At 45.0% G+C, this 25,244-nt stretch overlaps 1 protein-coding gene across 2 annotated transcripts in view; it reads right to left on the bottom strand.

Moving 5' to 3' along the window:
* Nucleotides 1-25,244, bottom strand: part of PDE8A (phosphodiesterase 8A) — a 169,472-nt gene that overhangs the window by 77,810 nt on the left and 66,418 nt on the right. For both annotated transcript variants that reach the window (XM_034667834.1, XM_034667833.1), the window contains exons 2-6: nt 19,729-19,785; nt 17,088-17,278; nt 10,632-10,688; nt 9,759-9,813; nt 3,711-3,799 (exon numbers count right to left, since the gene is read on the bottom strand). In XM_034667834.1, the coding sequence (XP_034523725.1) occupies nt 3,711-3,799; nt 9,759-9,813; nt 10,632-10,688; nt 17,088-17,278; nt 19,729-19,755 (419 nt within the window). In that variant the 5' untranslated portion in view covers nt 19,756-19,785. The remainder of the gene's footprint in view (nt 1-3,710; nt 3,800-9,758; nt 9,814-10,631; nt 10,689-17,087; nt 17,279-19,728; nt 19,786-25,244) is intronic.

Raw genomic sequence — 25,244 nt, forward strand, 5'->3', positions numbered from 1 at the left:
CTGTGGTTACCATGAAGTTCACATATACTGTCCTATGTATTTAACAGTCTATTTTAAGTTGATAGCAACTTAAATTTGAACATATTCCAATGATACATTTTTACTAACCCCTCATTCTGTTTTTGATGTCACATTTTGCACTATTTTATGTATCCCTTAACTCTTTACTGTAGCTTTCCTTAATTTTACTACTTTTGTCTTTTGACTTTCACACTAGCTTTATAAGTGATTAATCTGCTACCTTCACTATGTATTTATCTTTTCCAGTGACATTTTTACTTTCATGTATTTTTTTGTTATTAATTAGTGCCATTTCTTTTCAGCTGGAAGAAATCTGATTTTTTTAGCAGAAACTCTGCAGACTAGAAGAGAGTGGCATAACTTATTCAAGGTGCTGAAAGGAAAAAACCTGCAACCAAGAATACTCTGACAAGGCTGCCATTCAGAACAGTCAGAGAGACAAAGAGTTTTCCAGATAAGCAAAAGCTAAAGGAGTTCATCACCACAAAATCACCATCAGCTTTACAAGAAATGTTAAAGGAACTACTTGAAGCTGAAAAGAAATGGCACTGTTTTATTAAAGTTATACCATAATTTATTCAACAAATCCCCCATGATAGGACATTTAGGTTGCTTTCAATTTAGTTCTCAGAAGAACTATGCCTCAGAAGATGAAAGAAAAGAAAGCAACTGCCTACTTGTCCATAAAATACAAAGACAATATTAAGGAAACTAACAATAGCAATGCTTTTACATTATTCCTGGTATTAATAAACTATCTCACTAAACAAGACAAAGCAGCTTAGCCAATAGAAATTAACTTTTATTTCTTGGTATATAAAAATCAAGTGATGAAATGTGAATTAAACATCAGTAAAGGTGTTATTTAAAAAAAAAACAAAAACAAAAAACAATGAGAAAGAAGTTCCCAACTCTGATATAACAAGCTTAGAGGAGATGGATCTGTGAGAAGCCCTACTTGGTTTTATCATTCTTTCTAAAATTTTTGCAGAGTTGGTAAATAATAGTATATCATTCTCATTTGCATTTCTTTGATTACTAGTGAAGTCAAATATCTATCTTTGCACGTTTACTGGCCATTAATATCTCCTGTGAACTGCTTAATCACAGCTTTTTAAATTTTTTCTATTGGATGTTTCCATTTTTCAACTGATCCAACACAGCCCTTTACATATACGGGAAATTAATCGGTCTGTCCTATGTTACAGATATATTCTCCCCATTATGTTATTTATCTAAAAACGTAACATTATTGGGGTGCCTGGGTGACAGAGTCAGCTAAGCACTTGACTCTTGGTTTTGGCTCAGGTCATGATCTCAGGATCATGAGATTGAGCCCCCCACCGGGCTCTACCGAGGGGGAGATTCTCTCTCCCTCTCTCTCTCTGCCCCTCCTGATCATGCTCTCTCTCTCTCTAATAAATAAATGCATCTTTATAATAAAATAAAAATAAAAATGTAACATTTTTAGGGTTTAAAAAAAACTGCAAACAAGCTTAACATTTATATATTGTTTAATCTGACTCTCTTCCTTTACCCAATCTGGCTTTTATGCCATGCTGGATTTAAAAAGACTTCATCATCCAATTACATATGTTCACTTATATTTTTAGTACTCATGTAGCCCTACTTTTTAACATCAATTCTCTAAGTCACTGGAATTTATTTTGGGGTTGGGTGTTAGATCAAGATATAACTTAATTTTCCTTCCAAACAGTTAACAAGTTGTCACAATTCTATTCACTGAAAAGTCTGTCCTTTTCCATGTTGATTTAAGCTGCCATGTTGATCATATGCTAAATTCTTAAATACACTCAAGTCTATTTCTACACTTTACATTCCAGTTTAGTGATCTAGCAGTAACACAAAGGTGCTTGTTATAGCTTGTTAGCACATTTTAACATCCAGCAGAACAAGTCTGGATTTCTCCCAACTCTCTAGTCCCACATTTCCCCTTCCATTCATATCTTCCTATTGCCCTTGATAATGGACTCTTCTCTCTTTGGTTGTCAGCTGATGCAAAGAACAAAGCAGGGCATGATGACAGATGGGGACAGAGAGGTAAGCAGAAGGTGCACCACTGAGAGCTGTGTGGGCCGCCTAAAGAGGAAGGTAAGTGGGCATATTCCACAGATACTCAGGAAGCAAAATCAGGAGGACTGGGTGAGTGACCAGAGCTGGGGATGTGTGAAGGGGACACAGTGGCTTCAGTCTAGGACCACAGTGGAGATGGTGCTGTATTCACTAAGCTAAGGTATTCAGGAAGGAAAGGTCAGAGGTTGTGAGATTTAGGGATGGAGGAGGCGACAATGACTGCAGTTTGGAAAAGGCTGATTACAAGCTGAAGGATTCTCTGTGCTGTGTGCTGCCTGTGAGGTCTCAGATCTGTCACTTCATCTCCCTGGGTGACAGCTGCTGCATCCTGACTGCTCCAAAATTCCGCTCTACTCTCAGAGTGGCTGGTAGCCTCATTCACCATAGGATGCTGCAGCTGCATCCAGAGGGAGGGAGGAGCGGGCCTNAGTGACCAGAGCTGGGGATGTGTGAAGGGGACACAGTGGCTTCAGTCTAGGACCACAGCGGAGATGGTGCTGTATTCACTAAGCTAAGGTATTCAGGAAGGAAAGGTCAGAGGTTGTGAGATTTAGGGATGGAGGAGCGACAAACTGCAGTTTGGAAAAGGCTGATTACAAGCTGAAGGATTCTCTGTGCTGTGTGCTGCCTGTGAGGTCTCAGATCTGTCACTTCATCTCCCTGGGTGACAGCTGCTGCATCCTGACTGCTCCAAAATTCCGCTCTACTCTCAGAGTGGCTGGTAGCCTCATTCACCATAGGATGCTGCAGCTGCATCCAGAGGGAGGGAGGAGCGGGCCTCAAGGCAGCCATCGACCTCAGTTTCCTGGCAAAATCCGGCAACAGCACTCTTTTGGACACTTCACTAGCCTTGAAACATGTCTGTTCATCAGAACTTCTCTGGTACCTCAAGCTTCATTTCCTTTGGTCAATGAAGTACTTTCCTTCCCTGCATGTGGAACCCTGTGCTGGTCCCTGCTAATCTCCCTCTTCCAAGGCTTGACCCCCTTACCTCTGCCCTGGGCATATACCAACAGTGATTTCATTCTCCCCTTGATCCCTGGAAATATTAAAGAACAGCAGATCACCCAAGGAAGAAACCTAGGATGACAAAGAGCTGCTGACTTTTTCTCCTTCTGTCAAAGTCCTATAACTTTACTAATTTTTTGCATTTCCTATTGTATAAGGAACTAAGTTTATACTCACTTAAAAAAACAAAACAACTTGCTCAGGAGCAAATTACAAAATGCTTATCTGTGGAGAAGAAAACATGTCACCTGGCAAAGGTTACTAATGTTGGTAGGCTGGGGGTGTGTACACAAGTATTTTTTTCTTAAAAAACAAAACAGATAATTCAGTATATACTTCACCACCTGCTTTCTTGTCTACTATTCTTTTGTAGCCCCATCTTTAAGTGTGAGTCTCCCATCACTAACGTGACCACTCAGTCACCCAGGCAGACCCAAGTCTTGTACAAGGAGAGCTGCCAGGTCACCACCCCCTCCCACTTCAGCAGGAGGTCAGTTAGAGCCAAAGAGCCACAACCCAAGACCTTACTTGCAAAGCTGCCTTGCGTGGTGTGGCGTGGGCATTCCAGAAGGGGCGGGGTGAATTACCTGAGTTTTAGCTGGGACCGCACCTCTCCGAACTCCAGCTGGAGCAGTTCATTGTAACAGGCCATGAGGCTGGGGTTTTCCACATACCTCTACAAAGAGAAAGGAGATTTTGTGGATAAACAAATGTGCATCTTTATAGCCAAAAAATAACTCTTTAACAGACTTCTCAAGTGGGTAACTGGAATCTAAAAAATACGCTATCTGTAGTGATGAACAGGGACTGAGAGACGAAAACCTGTGGATTCCAAATTAACTGTTAAGAAGGCAGCACTTAAGAAGGCTTTGTTTGAGGAAGAGGATTTTGGCTGTCTGCATGTCACTGTCAGAGGCTAGAATATGTAGAAGGAAGAAATTTATTTAACTGAAGTCCTATTTACATTAACTTCCAGAGTAAGGGCAGTACGCTGTCCTCTTGACAGGTGTTCGAACTCATAGTAAACACACACACGCTTGCACTTTGCACCAGTATTTCACAAAGGGAACCCCAGGCGACATTTTCCTACACTCCCCTCTAACCACGGCTCAACCTAGCCATCAAAGACGGCCCTCCACGTCAGAGGTGCCGGCAGAGCCATGGCTTTGCCCAGTAGCTCCTACCGCTGTGGACAACGACTACCTCGTATAATAACGTTTACAGCGTGGGAGCATCTCACCACGGAGCATACTACACGGTTCTGAGAAGCGTGGACCCATTCCACCAAATTACGTGCTCCACGAAGACACCTTAGAAGTGACTGTGTTCTGTCACATAGTTCCATTCAGGTGGAAGAAATATTTGGGGACATTTACTCAACCCTACTTCTATGACCAGATCTTGCTTTCACCCGCTCAGTGCATGGCTAATACTCTACCGGCGAGGAGGAGAGGCTGAAGCCTAAGAGGCAGGGCAGGGCCTCTGCAGGCCACCACCTTCCAGCCAAAGCCAGACCAGTCTGGAACAGGGGCCCTTCAAAGAGCTCCTGCCTCTGCCACAGTGAAGGTGAATAGCCCCCCATTTAAACAGTGATCAGGACCTTGTCTGCGTATCAAAGCAAACTAATAATCCAGCCCCAGGTTCATGCCTTATAAACCGTATGACCCTAAATGAGGCACCCATCTCTCCTGGGCTGGCTTTCTCACTTGCAGAACAAGACTATCCTGCTCGTAGCCACCGCAGATGACTGTGAGAACCAAGCGAGGCAGTGGGCGAAAGTGCTCTAACTGCAAACTGGTGTATGACCACAGAGTACGGTGACTGCTGTCCCTGGGAGGGGAGGGGAGGAGGCAAGGACGGCTGGCCATGGGCATGGTGGTCCCTAACCCACAGGCCAAAACATAGCCCTTCTCACTCACAGAAGTCAGAGAGTTGCCATGCCTAGCAGCTCTCATCTACTGAGAGAGGAGGAGAGTGCTGGCCCTGCTATCCATTCCTAGTCAGCCCCAACTCCACAGAACACCTGAGAAGGCCATCCACCCACATGGGCGCCTACCGCTGACTGGGCAGGAACAGGGAGAAGATTCCTGGGCACAGTGCTTGTGCTGCTGCCAGAAGACAATGGGTGGGGACTGGAGCTGTCCAAGAGGCCTGGCTGGCCTCACCTGCTTTGCAGGTGAGATCTTGGGACGTGGAGACAAGTGAATTTATAAATGGCCTTGCAGGCAGGCAACCACATGTATATGAATGTATACATATCTGCACGTCGGTATTAGTTTGAATGTATATATCCAAACTTCTTTACCCCAAAGGCAGACATCAAAGTGACAAAATGAGCACATGGAACCCAATGTAGAGCATCCTGCCCCTGCTGCCTGCCCCTCCCCCTCACTACTTCTGCTCTGCTTCTGAACATCCATTCTTCCCAGCCCTTCTCCAACTTTCACGTATGTCCCAAGGATTCCACGAGGCATGGAGGGCAGAGAAGGGCACGGGGTCCCGGGACGCTTGGGAAACAGGCTACCGTTCCTCCTCCTTCAGCAGCAGCTAGCCTCCTCTCCCTACCCCATCCCGGCGGGGGGCCAGGCCACAAAGCCTATGGACTCCTGAGCTGACTCAACCTTGCTTTTCCAGAGCCTTTATCACACCCACCTTGCTGGGCCCCAGCTGGTGGCTCTCAACCCCGGGCTGCTGTTAGAATCACCTGCAATCTTACGAACTAATACCAATGTGCAGGCCCCGCCCAACACCACCCGGAAGAGACTCTAGGGAAGCTTTTCGGGGGGTTCTCATGCATAACCAGCACTGAGATACACCAAGCCTGAACCTTTCAGATATTAGTGAGCAAATGCTCAGCTGCTACCAAGTCCAACTGAGGAAGCAAGCGGTCTCCATCCATCCCAAAATCTTGAACGATGGCGCTAACCCATAAAACAACTAATTGCCCCCTGAAGCCCAGAGACCCCACTGCAGGGTTGGCTTTCAGGTCTAGGGCTGACACAAGGGTTGGCACCACTGCCTACCAGCCATGGGACTTGGGAGAGTCACCATGCCCTCTGTCACCTCAGAATCCTGTTGTTATGTGAAGGCACGGGACTCTGCTTAAAGATTAGTTTTCACTTGTGGTCTCTGAGGACTGGCCTTCTACTTGAAGTCATCATCTACAAAATGGCGAGCCTGCTGCTGCCTCCTGATTCGCCAGGTCATGCACCTCTGTAATGACTACTTTGAAGCTTCTGTGCTTGGGGACGTGCACCTGAGGGGGGTTCTAGCAAAGGCTTCAGAGGACACCCTGACCGAGTGTGTGGGTGAGAGGGCGGAGAACGTGGGCATCAGCCACTCTTGCATTTTCAAGTTAATTTCATGTTCGCTCGATTATACTAAGAAAACAGAAGGACTGAGGTTTGCTATCCCTTCTCCAGGTTGAGCTCCCCAGTCCCCACCGCTGTGCCAGGGCACTTCCTGGTGGGGAGTTTCAAACACACACATTCCCAACACGCATCTATGCCCTTTCAAAGAGCCCTCATACAAACATAAAGCGTTATGACTTCTGGTTATGGCTGTCGGTAAGGAAGAATCCAGGGCACACCATCTAGCCCCAAGTTTCACTAGAAAGTGGAAGCTTCAGAGGTCCTTGCTAAAAAAAACCAAAAAAAAAAAAACAAACCCAAAAAAACAAAAAACACCCGCCAATTTTGAAGCTCAAGAGTAGTAACAAAAGATCTTCAAAGTCAGCTGGGACAGTTTTTCTCCTTGTGTGAAGGTGGGGCATGATCTAGGATCCACTAGCAAGAGGTGATCCAAACTTCCAACCCCGGATTCTGTACTGAAACACTCCCCGCTCTGCCCAGCTGACGTGGTTGTTCTCAGACCACTTAATACGATCAGTGGAGGTGAGGGAATGGGCGTAAGTGCTGCTATGGGTGTATGTTTTGGGGGTTGTTTAAAAAAAAGGGGGGAACCACAAAACTATGTAATAATTATCTATTGTATGTTTTACATGAAATTGTGTGTGTATAAAGTAAAATCTGAAGTTCCATATTATTGCATGTTATTATTGGAATTTCTGTGTTCTTTTTTGTCTGCATTTACTTGCTATCTTTGCTCATTTATTACTAAACTTTTATCACTTTATCTTAGAAGTGTCATATAACTACACTTAATAATCCAGTCCAGCAGCCTATCTTTTAAAAAATGGGAGAAATTAGTCCGTTCACATGCATTTGATTTTACTCCTTTTATCTTACTGGGTCTTCATGACTGGTTTCACACTGTTGCTTCCTCTTCCTTGTGTCAGCCAGTTTGACCAAGTTGCTGTAAATTTCATATGAATCTGGAAGGTTAAACTTTTCTATTAATGGCTACCTTCCTTCTCACTGATCTCAAAGGCCAACATAGATTTCTTTACTATTATTTGAAAACAAGATGCCAATCACCCCTAGAATCGACTATCTCCCAGAGAACAAATATTCTAGTCTGCACATTTCCCAGATGAAAACTTCGGGATACCTTCACTGCCCACTCCCCGCCCCCACGTTTACTAGATAAGGCCCTGAGAAAGCTTTTACCTCCATCTCCTCCCCACAAACCTTGAAAACGCCTACATTTGCTAAGATAGACTAGAATTTTAAGACTGACCTATTGTTCAAATTTTTCTTTTGGTATGTCCCCTCTGTTAGGAGAGTATTATCCATTCCAGTCTGTGTTTTTCCTATTAGGTCTACCATGACACCTACATAGATATAGATTATATTTTACTTACATTTCATATGTTCTCTAACTATAAATCAAGCTCTATTGCAGGTCATTCACGCACACGTGAGTGTGTGCGTGCGCAGGGAAAAGAGGGAGGGCTGCAGAGACAGGAAGGCAGTAGGCAGGCACGTGGGCAGGGCAGGTTCACTGCTCCCCACTTCCCTCCACTTCATCCCTCCTCCCTCCTCTTCAAGTTTCTGTTCGAGTCCATCTGTTGTATCAGTGGAATCCTTTCTCAATTCTTTGCCTCAGACAGGGACTTGGGGAAACAGGCCTTTGAATTTTATGCCCTGCAAGGGCATATGTCCTTCTCCTGCTGTCATCTCTAATCAGACTAGACATTACTATGACTGTTTTATACAGTAAATGTGTGTTTGTATTTACCCCCATAGTCGGCATTTCCTGGCTTCATTCCTTCTTGCATTTCAAGACTACTGCTTGGGAATCACCTCCTGCTTGAAGCACAGCCTGTACAAACTCTCTCAGTTTCCATATTGCTGAAAGTATGTCAGCTTCATTCGTAACAGCCTTCCTGCTCGGGTTACCACTCTAGGTGAGCAGTTATCACATTGAAAGCATTATCCCACTATTTTCTATTTTCCCTTTATCACTGCTGAGAAGCTAGCTGTTAGTCAGCTTTCTTCTGAAGGTAATCTTTTTTTTCCTCTGGCGAGATTTTCACTATGATGTGTCTTCTTTTTATTTACTTCGAATTTGTTGGAATGTCTGAATCTATGGACTACAGTCTTTCATCAGTTCTGGGAAATTCTCTTCAAATATTGCCTCTGTCCCGTTCTCTCTCCCATTCCTCCTGGAACTCCAGTTACATATATGTTAAATTATACACTCTGTCCTCCACACTTCCTAACCTCCCTAACTTATTTTCTATTATTGAATCTCTGTACTACATGCTGGATAATTTCTTCAGACCTACTAAGTTTTAAAATTTTCAGTTATAATGTGTTCATTTCTCAAAATTCAATTATGTTCTGCTTAGAATTTCCTGTGTCACTTTTTAGTTTTCCTATTTCTTGCAGACATTCGCAAGCTTGTCTTTTATTCTTTACATATAGTAAGCATAACTGCTTTATAATTTGAGTCTGATAATTCTGGTGTCTGTGGGCTGTGGGGGTGTTTCTGCTGCCTTTCCCCTACCAGTTCTTACTCGCAATGCCTCATCTCCTGTGGACTGCTCAGCTTCCGTGGAATGCTACCTGCTGCCTTGGAGCAATTACTCGCAGAGATTCTCTGAGGCCAGAGATGAAGGTGTCTTGCTCTGGAGAGGATCTGTATTTGCTTCTGCCAGGTACCCAGGAGTACGATCCCACCTAGAACCACTTTAAATTTGTGGCGTGGGGTGTCTTGACTACCTCCCAGATATAAATTCAGGCCACAAATCTGCCCCAGATCAGACTTAAGTTCTCTCCATCGTGATTCCCAAGGCTGACTGACAACCAGCTGACCAAAGCCTTTAGAAACCTTTTGGCTTAGGGAAAAACAACAGATGGGTGCTGGGGGTGGAGAGGGAGTCACGTTTGGGCTGCCTCATTTCCAGAATCCTTGAACTGCCTTTCAAGTTGCATATATACATGTTAGTGTTTTAACACCACATCGTATGGCATAACTCTTAATTAGTATGTCATTAAAGAGATTTTATGATGTTTAGATGACTTTTAGCAGGCATAATTTTGAGAGAGTAAAAACATAAAGTGTAGGTTATTAAGATTATCAAGTTCTAAAGTTAAACCAAACTGTAACAGTACAAGGACTACAAAGTTTTTTCTTCAAATGAATTCAAAACTTTTGCTGGCTCTCAATGGAGATAAAATTTAATTTCTCATGCTGAATTATACTCGCATAACAAAGAGGTGGGTACATACCCTTGTAAAGCCAGCAGCAATGAGGGGCATCACAGATGACTCTTCTCTATCCGTCCTTCAGAAGAACATAGTAAAGGGTTAGAGACCATTTTTATCAATTACAGCTCATCTCTTTATTCACTAATTTACGTAATACTAGGACTGTCATATGTCAAATACTTTTCAATGAATTACATTAATATACCAATCAGAAATATAAAATTGAAAATAGTTTTCTGTTTTAGTTCTCTATGTCACTTTTTGGCAGTGCTTGAAATATGGAGATTTTGCACTAACAGCTGGAATACAGAAGTAATCACGTTATCTATTTGATATGTAAAAATTTCATTTAAATTCTTCCCCATTTTATCCTACTTCCAGTTTCTTAAAAAAACAAAACAAACAAAAAACTCTTCTCCCTAAAAGCTCTAGAAAAAAATTTAAAAGACAAAGAATCCTTTCTTCTATCTACAAAAGTATATATGCTAAATAACATTTATTTGAATACTGCCCTTCTCCTAACATTCTTTCCTTACCTCCAATTTCAGGATGAAATATAAGATCTCCCCCGTTTATATATAAATCAAACCTTTATAGATACTTGGGGAGTCAGAAAGCCCGTGGGAGGTGCCCCTGGGTAACATTTTAGGAATGGAAGGCTCTCAGGGTTTGCCTATTTCTAAAGTGAATGGCAGTGCAAAATCAGAAAACCTCACAGGAGAGCAGAAACTCCCACCAGGGAGTTAACTGGCGAAGTGACAGAAAATAAGAAGGAAGAAAATGCCAAACTAAAAAGAGTCACACCTGTCATAGCCCACAAACTGTTAGGCCCCTGCTAAGAGCAAGCACCACACTGACACCTGAACTTCAACCTCAAAACAAATGAGCGCTTACCTGCGTACTACACCAATAATAATTGTGTTTTCAGAGAGCTTGGATGATCTAATAGACCTTAAAAAAAAAACAATTTTTAAAATAAATGTAAAGCAATTCTTGAAAAAATAAACAAATACACTTCATCTTGGTGAAATGATTAAAGTTGGGGAGAGGCAGAAGAGGGAGCAAATCACACTGGATTTACCTTCGTGGCTGCTTGATCTTCCTCCCTCTAGGGCACAAGGTCACTCAGGAGACCAGTAACACTAAGGCTCATGGAGCACAGGCCTAACAGCTGGCCGAGGCTGTGTGCCTGCTACTCACCCGGCCTTTGTGAATCCCAGTGGCCTCAGGTGAAGAACATTCCCTACCTTGGGATTACGTTACTGGGGTTATCTGTCTCTCCCTGTCAGAGGGAAATGCATGTACATGTAGCATGTTACCGCAAGCTGATGGCCACGGTTACAGTGGGGACAAAGCCCAAAGGTCAGCTCCCTAAGCAGTACAAACAGAGAGTTCCTCGGTAGGCAAAAGCAGCAGCAACAGAAATTCAAAACTAGGAAATGCAAGATATTCTAATCAGTCGGAAAGAAGAGAATCGCCACCTGACAGAAACAGGTAAGAATGGAGAACTGGTCAGAAGTGGGGGACACTGGCTCCACTGAAACTACCTGTGGAGTACGAGGCTCCCCACAGAGAGTGCATTCACCCCTTCTGGAGAAGCGGCTTCCCAGGAACAAAAACCCAGCCAGATCAGACCGGGCAGAGATCAACGTGACCCAGGAGAGGAGGAGGAAGGGCTCCACTGGAGATGTGCAAGAGCTCACCCTACATGGGGCGGGGGGCGGGCAGGTGGGACTCCAGAGAAGATTCGGAGCCATGCCACAGGAAGAGGAGGAAGGCAGCCCTGGGCTGAAAGGAAGACACTCACAAGGGACAGTGGCTTCGGCAGGAGAACGGAGTGGACCGTTCCCAGATGGCCCCAGCCACATCAGAAGTGTGCTGGCCTTCTAGAGAATGTGTCCAGGATGGGACAGAGAACAGCCAAGACTTACTACATGACATCTGTTCTGTTAGTTCAAGAAACAGAACCACTCCTGAGTCACAGAACACAGAAAACCACCTGAGTGACTCTCAATTCTCCCAAGGATGGTACATAACGTAGCCATTCCAGATGCATCAGAGGACGTCAATTCAGCATACACAATGGATACCTCAGTTTGGCAAACTTTTTCTGTGAAGGGCCACATGACAAGTGTTTTAGGCTTTGTGAGCCAGGCAGACTCTGTCACAACCACTCCACTCTGCCACTGTAGCGTGAAAGCAGCTACAGACGATGTCTAAACAAACAGCGTGGCTGTGTCCCCCTTGCGCAGCCCTGCCTCACGGCACTGGGGCTTCAGTTTCTCAAGGCTGAGTCTAATGACAGATGCAGACTGGATGTGGGGCACAGAAGCGGCTCAGAGATGGACATGAGGCTCTAGGCACGAGCCAGGCGCTCTCGCAGGCCGCATGGCTCACACCTCTCTCTCAGTGTTTCTGCTTTTCCCAGTGTCCGCTCCATTCCCCCAGCTCCTGTCTGCCTGTCCATCCAGAGGAAGCCAACCTCAAGGGTGCCGCATGGCAGCTGCATTGGAAGAGCCCTCCCGACAGGTCACTGTGGGTCTGCCAACCAGGTGCCAGTCCCTGGTTCCACCAGGGTCTCCCTGCCTGGAGAACAGCCACACTTACCTTCCTGGAGCGGGGGCCACAGGAATGGCCGTTTAAGCGTGGAAGGGTGACTGGCACAGTCGACACTCACACGGACAAGGCCAGCTCACTTCTCAAAACTGTGGGCTGCTACTGGGCCTAGCATCTTACCCAGGGAGAGACAGGCGCCCACAAATGGTATTTCCGTGACTTCTGAGGGCACCGTACTTATTCTTGTATTCCTATTTCTGCTGTATCACAAAGATTTCAAGAAAGAAAAGGCAAATTTAAGCATGCAGTCAGCTATCTCAAACCAGCTCTCATCCTTTTAGAAGAGAAACAGAGATCTGAGTGGTATAAATAGCGAGGAGGTAACTGCGCAAGTACCCTCAGGAAGCAGTTTTTGGATGACGTACTTGGGACACGGGAATGCGGGTGGGTACTGGGCTAAGGATAAAGCAGAAGGGCCACGTTCACCTGGAAGCAAGCTGACACCTGCAAAGGAGGGCTAACACTGTATGAAAAGGCAGAGGTGTACTCCCGGCTTTTTCCGTTCCATGAGGAGGAGGAACGGACTAGAAAACAGAAATATAAGGAAACTGGGCTGGAAAAAAAAAAAACAACACCCTTTACTTTAGAATTCAGGAAAATGAAGAAAGAAATGACTTGGCATCATCAAAGTGTACACCCAGACGTTAGGAAGGCACGTTTCGAGAAGTCAGAGAAAAGAGAAGGCACGAATCTACAGCCTGAGATTCTGAAAGACCGTGTGAACACACTGGGAAGCTCTCACAACCACACTAGCCGGTTAGCACCATGACTTCGCTGGGTTACGCATAAGAGAAAACTCCACACACTAGTGACTAAAGCAAGATTCTTCTCCCACATAAAAGATGCGCAGAGGCAGCCGGTCCAACGCTGCGACGGCATGCTCGCAGCATCGGCAGCCTGGCTCCTTCCAGGTTTCCTGTTCTTGCCTCCACATGGTTTCTTGTGCTCTAGCCACAACACCCACATTCTAGACAGCAGGATACTTTCCAGAAGATGCACAGGACATTCCCACTGGCCAGCTGCAAGGAAAGCTGGGGAATGCGTGCATTTTCTAGGTGGCCAGAGGCCCAGCCAGACACTAGAAATTCTAGTATTAGGATGGAGTAGAAGTGCGTAGCAGGGGGGCAACTACCATTCTCCAGACACGCTGGCAACTACGGATAAATCTGATGATGGTCTCAACACAACGCTGGAAGAAAGGCCAGGGAGGGAGGCTTTACTGCAAGGCCCACGAAGCCCTTCAATGAGTCAAATCTTACAACTCCATTACTTGTACTTTGCCTCCGCTGTGTGGAATGAGTTTAGGATGGAAAAGAATGGAATTTACAATGGTAAAAAGGAGCCGTGGACTGAGGTGAATCCAGAGATGGTCAACAGCGCCCAGCACCCCGAGTTGAGTCTTGCTCCTGCGTTCAACCCAGATCTACTTCTGCTGGCGCCCCCTGGGTTCCCGTGCAGGGCTTTATTTCCTCCGCCTCCCTTCACCAAGTCTTCCCTTTCATGACAGCCCTGCTCCTGGCGCACAAAGGAAGTTCTTCATTTCTTCTGAGTACCCTAGACATTGGTCTAAAAGGTTCTTCGGTTTCTTGCAGTGAATCATTTTCTTAGTCTTTAAGGCTATTCTTTCCCCTCCATTATCTGGCAGCTTTTTACAGGCCCCCTTCTTTATCCTGTTCTTCATCCTTAAAGGGAAGTGAGATCAACCCCGCGTCGGGAGCCTGCAGCAGGGAGCGTCACAGATGCCTCTTCGCATGCCTCTGCTAGGCCCTTGGCATGAGCCGCTCTCCTCCTCTTCGGCCTGGGCCCGCAGATCAAGTGAGCAGACGCGAGTTCCTGCGCAGAGAGCGGGGCCAGAGGCAGAGGTGAGCTGCGCAGAGTGGGCTGCGGCTGGCTCTCTCCCGCTCTCTAGCCACACCCGAGACCCGACGCAGGCCGCTGTCCTGAAACTGCAACACGCCAAGGGCTGTGCTCACGTTCCTCGGGCTTTTGCCCCTCCTCACGACTGGTAAAACCCCAGGTCTCTGTCCGTCTCCTTCTGCTCCAGGTCTTGGAGATCCCAGCGGACACAGAGAGCGAAGAACGAAGACGCCGCAGGGACTGGGGGGCCGCGGGCAGGGCTCTGGTGTTCAGCTAAGGCAGAGCCGTCCGTGTCTCTGGTCAGCACAATTCCAGCGTCCCCGGCTCAGCACGACAGGGGCCGTGACGCAGAGCCTCTTCCCGTCTCCTTCCTTTAGGTTCGTCTGGTACGTCAGCTTCAGAGACGGAACTATGCGGAGGGCGGTTCAGGAGCAGGCTTCTTCCACAGGCCCCACGGTACAAGAGACACAGGGGGAGTCCCGGCCTTCTGCTCGCCCAGCTTCTCACAGAACTGTCAGCTTACTTCTGGCCTCTTAATGGCTGCGGTCAGCTTTTGTCTGTTAGCTTCACGGGTTTCTTGACAGGAAGCGGGGAGGCGGCCTGTAATCAGCACAAGACGGCCTCCTACAGCCTCACACTGACTGACTCGCCCCGCTCCTCTGGCCTTCCTCTCTGCTCTCCGGCCGGCAGCCGCTCACCCCCCGCCTGCTCCGCACGCGGCCCTGCCCAGACCACGTCAGTGTCTCAGCTGCCGCCAGGGTGAGGTCCAAGCCCTCGGCTCCGCACGTGAGGCCCTCAGATACGGTCTGCTCCTCCAGCCTTCGTCAGAGCCACGTCCCGGGCCTGCCCAGCCCGGCGGCCGTCCACACCGCGCAGGGAAGGCCTGTATACCTGCCTGTTCCTACACATGCTGCTTCCCCCACCTGGAATGTTTTTCCCTCTTTTCTTTTCTTTTCTTTTCTTTTCTTTTCTTTTCTTTTCTTTCCTTCCTTCCTTCCTTCTCTTTCTTTCAAAACACCTACTCATCCTTTAGGACTCACCCCAAATGTCCTCTGTGCAGCTCTCCCCGACACAGGCAGCTGCAGCACTTTGCATGCTCCTCCTCGTGGGCACTTGGGAGCCTGTACTGACATCACTCACTTGCCCTGCCAACTAGAACAGTAGCTCTTCAGAGGCAAGAACCATGTCTTACTTACCTGTGCAGCTCTAGTACCAAAGACAGTGCTCACGACTGAGAAGACCTGCAAAGTAGGATTCCTCCACCAGTGGATATGGGAAATATCAGACACAGAATATCTGGCCTTCAGAAAGGCATCTGATAAGGAGTGTAAGGAGCTCCAAATGTTCCCAGTAGAGATACAGATGAATGCTAGTCATTTAGATAAGTCAGCAACTGATGGAAAAACCCTTCACAGGTGGTGTTGATTAGGTATCCCAAAAGGAAGAGGAAGGAAAGGAGAGAGCCCTGCTAGGGCTAAGGTCTCATGAGCTGTCTAAGTCAGCAAAGGGACAAAGAGCATGTGAACAAGTTCAGGAGGGACAGCCTGGAATGACTCCTTGAAAGAATACTCCGTAGTGGGCAGGTTCCCTTGAAGGGATGATCTCAAGGGAGGTAAACCAGGCACAGCCAGAATTGAGATGAAAGTGACTTAGGGAACTAAATCAGGGCCTACTCTTGCCTCTAGAAAACTAACTACGCACAAGAACAACGCCCCCCCCCCACACACACACCCCCTCATCCAACAAGATGGAAATGATGTGGTAGAACACAGCTAGCCAGAAAAACCGGAGATTCTTGGCCAGAGCAGCGACACAGCCCTCAGGAAAGGCACATGCTTGGGGGCTGCATTTGTAAGCATCTGCTCCCCGGACAGCACAGGAAGATGGCTATTCTGCTTACTCTTCCCTGGGCCAGCCAAACCTGGGGTGAGAGTTTCAGTTCTGGAGCCCCGCTTACAAGGGCTACTGCCTGGAAGAGGACCCTCAGAGGAAGCAGCCCCGACAGGGCTGGAATCCGAAACCACACTGTGAGGAGCTGCCGAGAGCAGCGAGGAGATGCTCCGTCCAGGAAAGACCATTCCTGCCCTCGAACGCTGGAAATCTGGGAAACGGGATTAAGTTGGGCTCTGCAGCTCAGAGTTTCCCTTGGGAACCCCACCCCCACCCGAGGCTGAATGTGCGGGGTGGGAACTTAGTAGAGGACAGGCACACATGACAATCCATGCTTCTCTAAAACCTCCTATTAAGCAACCCTGTTCACATGCTTTGATATTCTGCAAGTACTACAAACAAGGCCCGTTCGCCTAACATTAGAAGACAATTTTCAATTTTTTATAACTTTAAAAACATCTGGAAAATTTTATTAGCTCCTGTCACTGTAACAGGACGGTTACAGCAGGTGACGGTTGTAGTTAGTTACAGACTGGGTTTCATTTTAACCCTTAATGGTTTTCATTCATATTTTTTATACTGTTTTTTTTTTTTAAAGATTTTTATTTATTTATTTGACAGAGATAGAGACAGCCAGCGAGAGAGGGAACACAGCAGGGGAGTGGGAGAGGAAGAAGCAGGCTCCCAGCGGAGGAGCCTGATGTGGGACTCGATCCTGGAACGGAACGCCGGGATCACGCCCTGAGCCGAAGGTAGATGCTTAACGACTGCGCTACCCAGGCGCCCCTATACTGTTTTAAGCAAAGCAAAGTAAAACAAAACAGAGGAAGAAGATCAGTCCTAGAAATAATGATGTCCTAATATCTTACTTATTTTACATGTATGGAAGGCAACTTAGAAGACAGTGAATTTAACTTGATGTATTTCTGGGCTGTTCTTACTGTCACACGTGCCAGTGGGGCACTTAGGCCCGCGTCCCAGGCTCACCTGCACAGCGCCTCCGCGTCCAGCTGCCGGGGGTTTCTGTGGTCAATGATGATGATGTCATGATGTTTGTCCAGGAAACAGGCAAGAACAGCCTGAGCCTCCTTGGTAACTGTGCACTTAAACCCTGCTTTTTCACATGCCCTGCAGAATCCATTACACTGGTTATCTTCTTTGGTAAACACTAAAAGTACCTGAATCAAAAAAGTGCAAAGACTTTTTTTTAAAAAAAAGTTGTTAGAATGGTCATTTCTTAACATGCCACAGAAAACTCCTAACTGTTTTCAAGGCAAGTACACAGATGTGAACATAACAATCTGTTGACAGAAATCCTCCCACACCTAACTCGGGACATTACCACTCAGCTCCCTGAAATTAGTGCTATTTTATCTGCTCTTGTCTGGTAGTCTGAGTGTATGGGTCATATACCTATTCTTTTGCTAATAAGCCCACTGGCAGAACTCAACAAAAGCTTGATTAAGCATTTCACCTTGAAACGAATTCAATTACGACACAAAAACTTATTTTAGTTAACAGCAAGTTAACTAGACAAGTTGTTAGATCGCAAAAACTAAAACTATTTTAGTCAAACTTTTAGAATACTTAACGCTTTTTTTTTTTTAAAGATTTTATTTATTTATTTGAGAGAGAGAGATAGAGTGGGAGCACGAGTGGGGGGTAGAAGCAGCGGGAGAGGGAGCAGCAGACTCCTCGCTGAGCAGGGAGCCTGATGCAGGGACTCGATCCCAGGATCCGGGATCATTACCTGAGCCAAAGGCAGACGCTTAACCAACTGAGCCACCCAGACACCCCGAATACTTAAAACTTGAAATAATGTATTTAAACGCTTTGACTCAAGATTTTATGTAATTCCTCCAAGTTAAAAAAAAAATTACTTCGATGAGAGATTTCAACTAGACCAAAATATAATACCTCATAACTGGCTAGGTAATTCCTCAACCTCCCTCCCTCTGGAAACCACCAGATTGTTCTCAAGTCTGCTTCTGCTTTTTGTTATTAGTGGTGGTTTGTTTTTTTAGATTCCACATGTAAGTAAGTTAAATCATTTATTTGTGTTAGGGGAAAGGGATTAAAAGGTAAACTTCCAGGGGCGCCTGGGTAGCTCAGTTGGTTAAGAGTCCAACTCTGGATTTTGGCTCAGGACATGATCTCCAGGTTGTGAGATCAAGCCCCGTGTCGGGCTCCATGGCCAGCAATGGGCCTGGAGCCTGCTTAAGATTCTCTATCTCCCTCCCCCATGCCCTCCCTCCAACCCCCTCCTCCCTGCTCTCAAATAAATAAATAGGGTAAACTTCCAGTCATAAAATATATATGACCCAGGGGCGCCTGGGTGGCACAGTGGTTAAGCGTCTGCCTTCGGCTCAGGGCGTGATCCCGGCGTTATGGGATCGAAGCCCCACATCAGGCTCCTCTGCTATGAGCCTGCTTCTTCCTCTCCCACTCCCTGCTTGTGTTCCCTCTCTCGCTGGCTGTCTCTATCTCTGTCAAATAAATAAATAAAATCTTTAAAAAAAAAATATATATATATATATGACCCAGGGATACAATGTATGGCATGGGGAACATAGTTAACAATATATAACAACATTATATGGTGACACATGGTAGCTACAGTTATAGTGATGGTCACTTCCTAATGGATATAAACGTTGAATGACTGTTGCACACCTGAAACCAATAGAATACTATGGGTACCCACTGCATTTCAATAAAAATCAATAAAGTTCTGATTGATAGCAAATGACAAAATACAGAAAATTGTCAGTTCAGTGACATAGGCACAGCACTAGGCCCAAGGGGTGGCCCCTGTGCCTCTGCCTAGGAGGACGTCTTGCCGTCCCCCTGCCTAGCCCACATCAGGTGAGGCTTGCATCTGCTGCCTCTGCCCTCTCCAGCCAGGCCCCCGGCCAGGTCTGGGTCAGCAGCTCACTGTTCCGTCCCTTTAGACCCAGATGGAGTCATGAAGGGAACGGTGGTCAGATGGAGGCGGGCAGCCTGTGAGAAAGACTGCAAAGCTGACGGAGACCCTGTCACCCAAGGCTTCGCTCCTCTAAGTTTACCCAAGTGCACAACCACCACAAATGCAAAGAACTAAGAGTGCACACTTCTGCCAGTCCTCACAGGAGACATGGTTTTTGTGCAGGAAGCATCAAAAAACTTCAGAGCTCAATTTCAATAGCTTATGTTGCCTAATATTTGGGATTTGATCATTTAAATATTTTCTGATAGGGCTGATTCAGCAACACAGAAAAGACCATTCTTTTGCTTTTTTATTCTGGAAAATTTCAAACCTACAGAAAAGCCGTAAGTGCGATGAACGCTAGTGGACCCTTCTTCTATTTTCATTGATTGTTAAGATTTTTGCCTCCTCCGCTCTCCCCCTCCCCATGATTATGCACGTTCTTTTCTTTAACGCGGAACCTTTCAAAGTAGGGTGCATACGTGTGTGTCCAAGAAAAGTACATTCTCTTCTATAACTAGAGTACTATTATCAGCTTCAGGAATCTAACGTTGATCCAGTACTATTATCTAAAATAGAAAACTGTTTTCACTGTTAGGCCCTCTCCCTCCCCCTCTTTAAAGAAAATCAACATGTAAAAATTACAGCATGGTTTATTATTACCTGGAGTTGATCTGGATGAAATCTCATGGGGCCAAACTGCACATCAGCTACTGCTACCTGTAAGAAAAAGGTATGCTTAAAAAAAATTTTTTTAAAGATAAGCTCACTTCAAAATTTCTCTCTCTAATCAGTGCCACAGATAAAAGTGAGATTTTTACTCCAGAGAAAAACTACATAAATTAAATGTTTATTACATAGAATCCCAGGGATCTCCTTATAACCCTCCGAAAAGGTGCAGAGCAGGGAGGGAGAAATCAAATGAATCTGACCCTAGCTCTGCTTTTCCCAGCTGTGTGTGACTTTAAGTGACTTACTCAACCTTCCTCAGGCTTAATTTTCTCATTTGTTACAAAGATCAAATGAGTTTACAATATAAAGGGCCCCCGAAAATTAGACACTGAATGAACATTGATTCCTTCTATCTTTCTCCTGATGGACAATGAAATCTTACATCAAGAATGGCACATGCATAATGAAATCTCCCAGTTAGAATCATGCAACATGAGAGCCAAAGAAACCCCGCTGAGAAGTGTTAACACTTTCATTTTACAGAGGAGCACAGTGTTTACCAGTAATTGCTTATCTATTTGAGAACTTAGCACTAAATGACACAGATAAATACAATGTCATAACCAAATGCCAATGAGTAATAATAATCATAGCACCAATGGAGGGGCTTAGCGTATACTGGGCATTATGCTAATTGCTGAACACAGGTTATCTTGTTCAATCTCTAGAGCAACACAGTAAGGTTGACGGTTAGAAAACTGAGGTTCCAGGTACCTTGTTTAAGGCCACAAAGTCAGCAAGTGGCAGCTGGGACTTCACTGCAAACCCAAGGCCACTGGAAGGTTTGGGCCGTCTGTGTACTGCATACAGGAGCCCAAGGGAGGAAGAATATGGGGCTGAAACACAGCCCTGAGTGATGGATGCTGGCACTGAGCTGCTACCCAGAGGAGGAGACACGTTTCTGCCATTTTCCCAGAAAGGCTGTATGTACTGAAGGGATGCCCAGGCCTCTGGGTGGTGGTATGATTCCATGGCAAAAAAAATCTGCAGCGGAAGACCTAGATCTATATGTTTTCCCACAAGATATTTCCTACCTGACTGCCCACCTCCCGCACCTCCCCTCAAGTAGCGAACTATCCCACAGTAAATGCACGGAACAAAGAGTGCTCAGTGATGGGGGGAGTCCAGTTTATTTCTCACTGCTAGAAGCCGAAGTCTACCAACTACGGGACACCAGCTTAGTTTCTGATCTGCTCTGTAACAATTTCATCTCTCAGAAGGCATAAGAAGAATGAGGGCCGCTACTATTCCAGACCTAAGACTGAGGAGGACTCTGTGACAGGGTGGGAGGCTGAGGAGAACAGACCTCCCCCAGCACCATCCACCCCTGCGCTGTGTAGCTGCAGGCCAGCCTCGTAGCGAGGGTGCAGCTGATGCCAAAGCCAGCAGTCTGGAGATGATCCAAGGAGGCCAGGAGGGTCTCCAACGAGAGGGCTGGTCTATACAATCATACGCTCACAGCGCACTCAGAAGGAAAGCAAGAGGCACTGAGAGAGACCAATCTGAACAAAGAGTTTTCTGTCAGTTTTTACAAAGTTTAACAGAATGAATGAAAAAAAACACAAGGAAGGATCCAGACCAACTGCTTGGAGAATGCAGGGGACCTACTCAGGAAAAAGAGAAGGAAGAAAATGACAGGAGAAAGAAAGAGAATGAAAATCATTTCGCTCATTTTCTATAGCAGGGGAGACAGTTCCGCAGGAGAAAGCAGAAGAGTCCTGAGCAGGAAGCCCACTGCTACGGCCCAAGGTAAGGCACAGCGAGGAGTACCCGCGACCCTCACACGAGGGCGGAGCGGTAGCCTCTGACGGAGGATACTTATGAAACCGGCTCTGAAGGGTCGAGTAGATAAAAAAGTCTCAAAGGAGAAAAAGAAATATTTATAACTGTATAAAAAACATATACTAGGTCACAGAGAAAACCTTAAAACACATTGCTAAAAGTAAAAATAGTACCATTTTTATTCTTCAACCATAATGCCATCAAACCAGAAATTAAAAACATGAGCTTAAGCAAAATTACAAAATCCACAAACACCACTGCCCTAAATATTTTTTAAATATTAACTTGTAATTGCTGGGTCAGGGAAATGCAAACTATACCTACAGATTACCTGGAAAGTAATAAAAATGAGAGTATCATGTAATGAAACTTACGGAATACTGCTAAATTTTACTCAGAGGCAAGATCCATAGCCTTAAATCCTTTTGTCACCGAACAAGAATTAAGTACATTTACCAAGCTTTCAAGTCATTAAGTTTGAGAAAGTCAATAGTACAAACTTAAGGAAAACAAAAGGAAAAAAATAAAGTGTAATAATTAATAAAATTTAAAAATGATAAAGACTAGCATGTTTAAAAAAACATATACGTGTGTATACACACGCGCACGTGCGCACACGCACACACGCACATATGTATATATAGTGTTGACTACAAATTGAGGGACAAGATAAAAGTATGAATGGCCCAGGACAAAGCTTTATCCCTCTCAGGAAAACAACTCTGAGCACACAGCCCACACCAAAAGTGGGTGACTTTCACAAAGGACAGTATAACTTTTGATCTCAACTTACAAAAATAACTCACCACTGCATTAATTTTAAGAAATAAAAGCAGCCATAGATTTTTTTAAAAATTATTAATTTTACCTCAGTATAATCTTAACGTTATCATTTTAAAACATTAATGTTTCAGCAGTTCTATTTTACCACCAAACACTTACTTTATTTACTTAACTAGACTGCATTTTAACCTTACATCCTGTCTACGGGGTATATCCGGCTCTCAGGACCTCTGTCGAGCAGTGTCCCAACAGAGCCGGACAACTACTTACCACTGCCCCCCCAAAATAACCACCACCAGGAAATCTGATGACATTACTCAGTGAGCGGACGTCAGCAGTGGGCCCTCAAAGAGTAAACAACTTCCAAACTGCTCTGGAAAAGGGGATCAGAACTATAGAATTCTTGCATTCTTCCTTTCTTTGTGTATGAAAATCAGAATCAAACTGACCTAATGCTTCAAGGTCACGGCCCTCTTAATAATTTGTTGAGCACGTTAATATTTAAAAAGAATAGTCCCCTTCAAGCTAAGTTTAATATCACAGCTTTGATTTAATCTTTCAGCTTCAAAAGCAACTGCTATCTTTTGACAATACAGAAACAACACTGTGTTCATGGATATTGGTAATTACACAAGTTGATGAGTTTAGTCTTCTGGATTTGTAGATATGTATTTATTAATACTTACTGTTAAAGAGATTGTAAAAAGTCTCCTTGTATTTTAATAAAGTAATATTTGTAAATATGGCTGACAGAAACATGAAATAAATTATTATTGAAACTTGGAGAAACCACATATCAGATTTCTGTTGTTTGCCGAACTGACCTAACACTTACAAGTGACACGAGAAGGCCAAACCAGGGTAATGAATCTTGATCATGGGTGGGGGTGGGAGAGAAAAGAGATACAGAATCCTAATCTGCCTAAAATTTCTGTTCCCCCAAACCAACCCTATCCCTTGCCTGCTTTGTTTTTTTCTCTGTAGCTCTCAGTCATCATTTGCTAAACTCTATTTTACTATTTATCTTCTTTATTGTCTGTCTCTCCCACTAAGAATGTAAGTTCTATGAAGACAGGGATTTATCTGCTTTGTTCACTGTTGTCTTTCCAACATCCACAACAGTCCCTGGCACACGGTGGGCATTTAAGAAATACTTCTGAATTAATGTTTACTCAACAGCTATTGAATCATTCATTTAACCAGAAATCACACACACTAGTTTCTACATACACGTGTATTTGTGATACAGCACTTCCAGCTTCCGGAATGTTTTTATATATACTTTATTTCATGAAGGAACATAAAGGAAGGAAGGACTCTTACGAAAGTCTAAGCTCTAGGAACCACAAAAGAATCATGTGGTCTATTCTTTTTCTGACATCACCTTTATTAGAAACAAAGTTATGCTGGGATCAATTTACAATAATTGAATACAAACCTAGGAACTATAGCAAAGTCATAAATTAGATTTTGTCCTAAGCCCTACTATCCCTCCAGGTTTTCCCTGTACATCCTTCTTATCTTTCTCTCCAGACAGAGTGGTAACTTGGTCAAAGGGACACAGCTTAGACAAGTCAGGAGACACTAGTTCCTGGGTGGGAAGAGTCAAAATTAATCCAGACATCTGTGGACCACTTACTACTCTATCCTTTAAGCCAAGCACAGAGCTAGGTACTAAGAGTGCAGAGAAGTGCCTAACCCTGTTCTGGAGTTGCAGGAGGGAAAAATGAACACAATGACAACATGATGTAGTTTTAATAGAGAGAGGAGGTGCCTATTATGTGCTAAGTACTCTGCTTCCAATCATATGTAAATCCAATTTAGTTCTTCCCCTATGAATAAGGTAAACTCATTAACTCCAGTTTATTGAAGAAACTGAAGCTCAGAGCAGTGTGGTTAAACAGTTGGTAAAGGACAATGATGAGAATAAGACCCAATTCAGCAGGACTGAATTCCTGTGGTCTTTTTATGCTCCACTGGGAAAGGCCTAAAATCACCTGACCCTCACCTATATTTAGTGGAAATAAGACCGAGAACCTGGAAAACAGCATTGACAAATCTTTGTTGGACACCCATGATATGCTAACTGGTTTCCTAGGCATTCAACACCCAATAGAGAACAAGACAGCATCTCTACCTAACAGGGGGAGATGTGATGGAGACTAACTGGGGTGCTATTTTAAATCAGCGTCCAGGAAGGCCTCTCTGAGGCAGCAATGTTGAGATGAGATCTGAATGGGAAGAAGGCAGCCATGCAAGGAATGGAAGAAGGAGCCCCAGGCAGAGGGAACAGGGTTGCATGGGACCTATGATAGGAATGGGGAGCATTCGAGGAAAGGAAGGGGGAGAGGGCAGGAGATGAGGTCATGGTTGGACAGGAGCTGTAAGATGGAGAGCCTTCTAAGCCAGGACAAGAAACTTGAGTTTTATCCTAAAATTTCATCAAAGCCACTGAAGAGTTTTACATAACAAAGTGATAGGATCTAATTTTTACTTTTTGAATTGATCCCTTTAAATAGATTCCCTTTATATTTTAAATGGATCCCCGCTAGGGAATGGACAGTGGGACAGTGACAGGAGAGGCAAGGAGACCAGTGAGGAAGCTTCCATAGCAGTCCAAGTGAGAGAGGATAGCCCTGTGGCCCAGCAGTTGCCATGGAGACGAGCAGATGGCTTTGGGGCATTTTGGACGCAGGGTGATCAGGACTTGCTGATGGACAGGACATAATCAAATCTACTGGTTCCTAGACCAGAGTTCTGATATCTGACTTACAGTTTTATTTAGGTGTTGTATGGAAATTTGGGGTTCTGCAAGGCATCCTTGTAGAAGCTGGTGTGGGTCGGCTTGGCTCTTTCCAGATCCACCCACAAGATGGCACCAA

The sequence above is a fragment of the Ailuropoda melanoleuca genome, chromosome 9 (genome assembly GCF_002007445.2).
Source record: "Ailuropoda melanoleuca isolate Jingjing chromosome 9, ASM200744v2, whole genome shotgun sequence".
Taxonomy (NCBI): domain Eukaryota; kingdom Metazoa; phylum Chordata; class Mammalia; order Carnivora; family Ursidae; genus Ailuropoda; species Ailuropoda melanoleuca.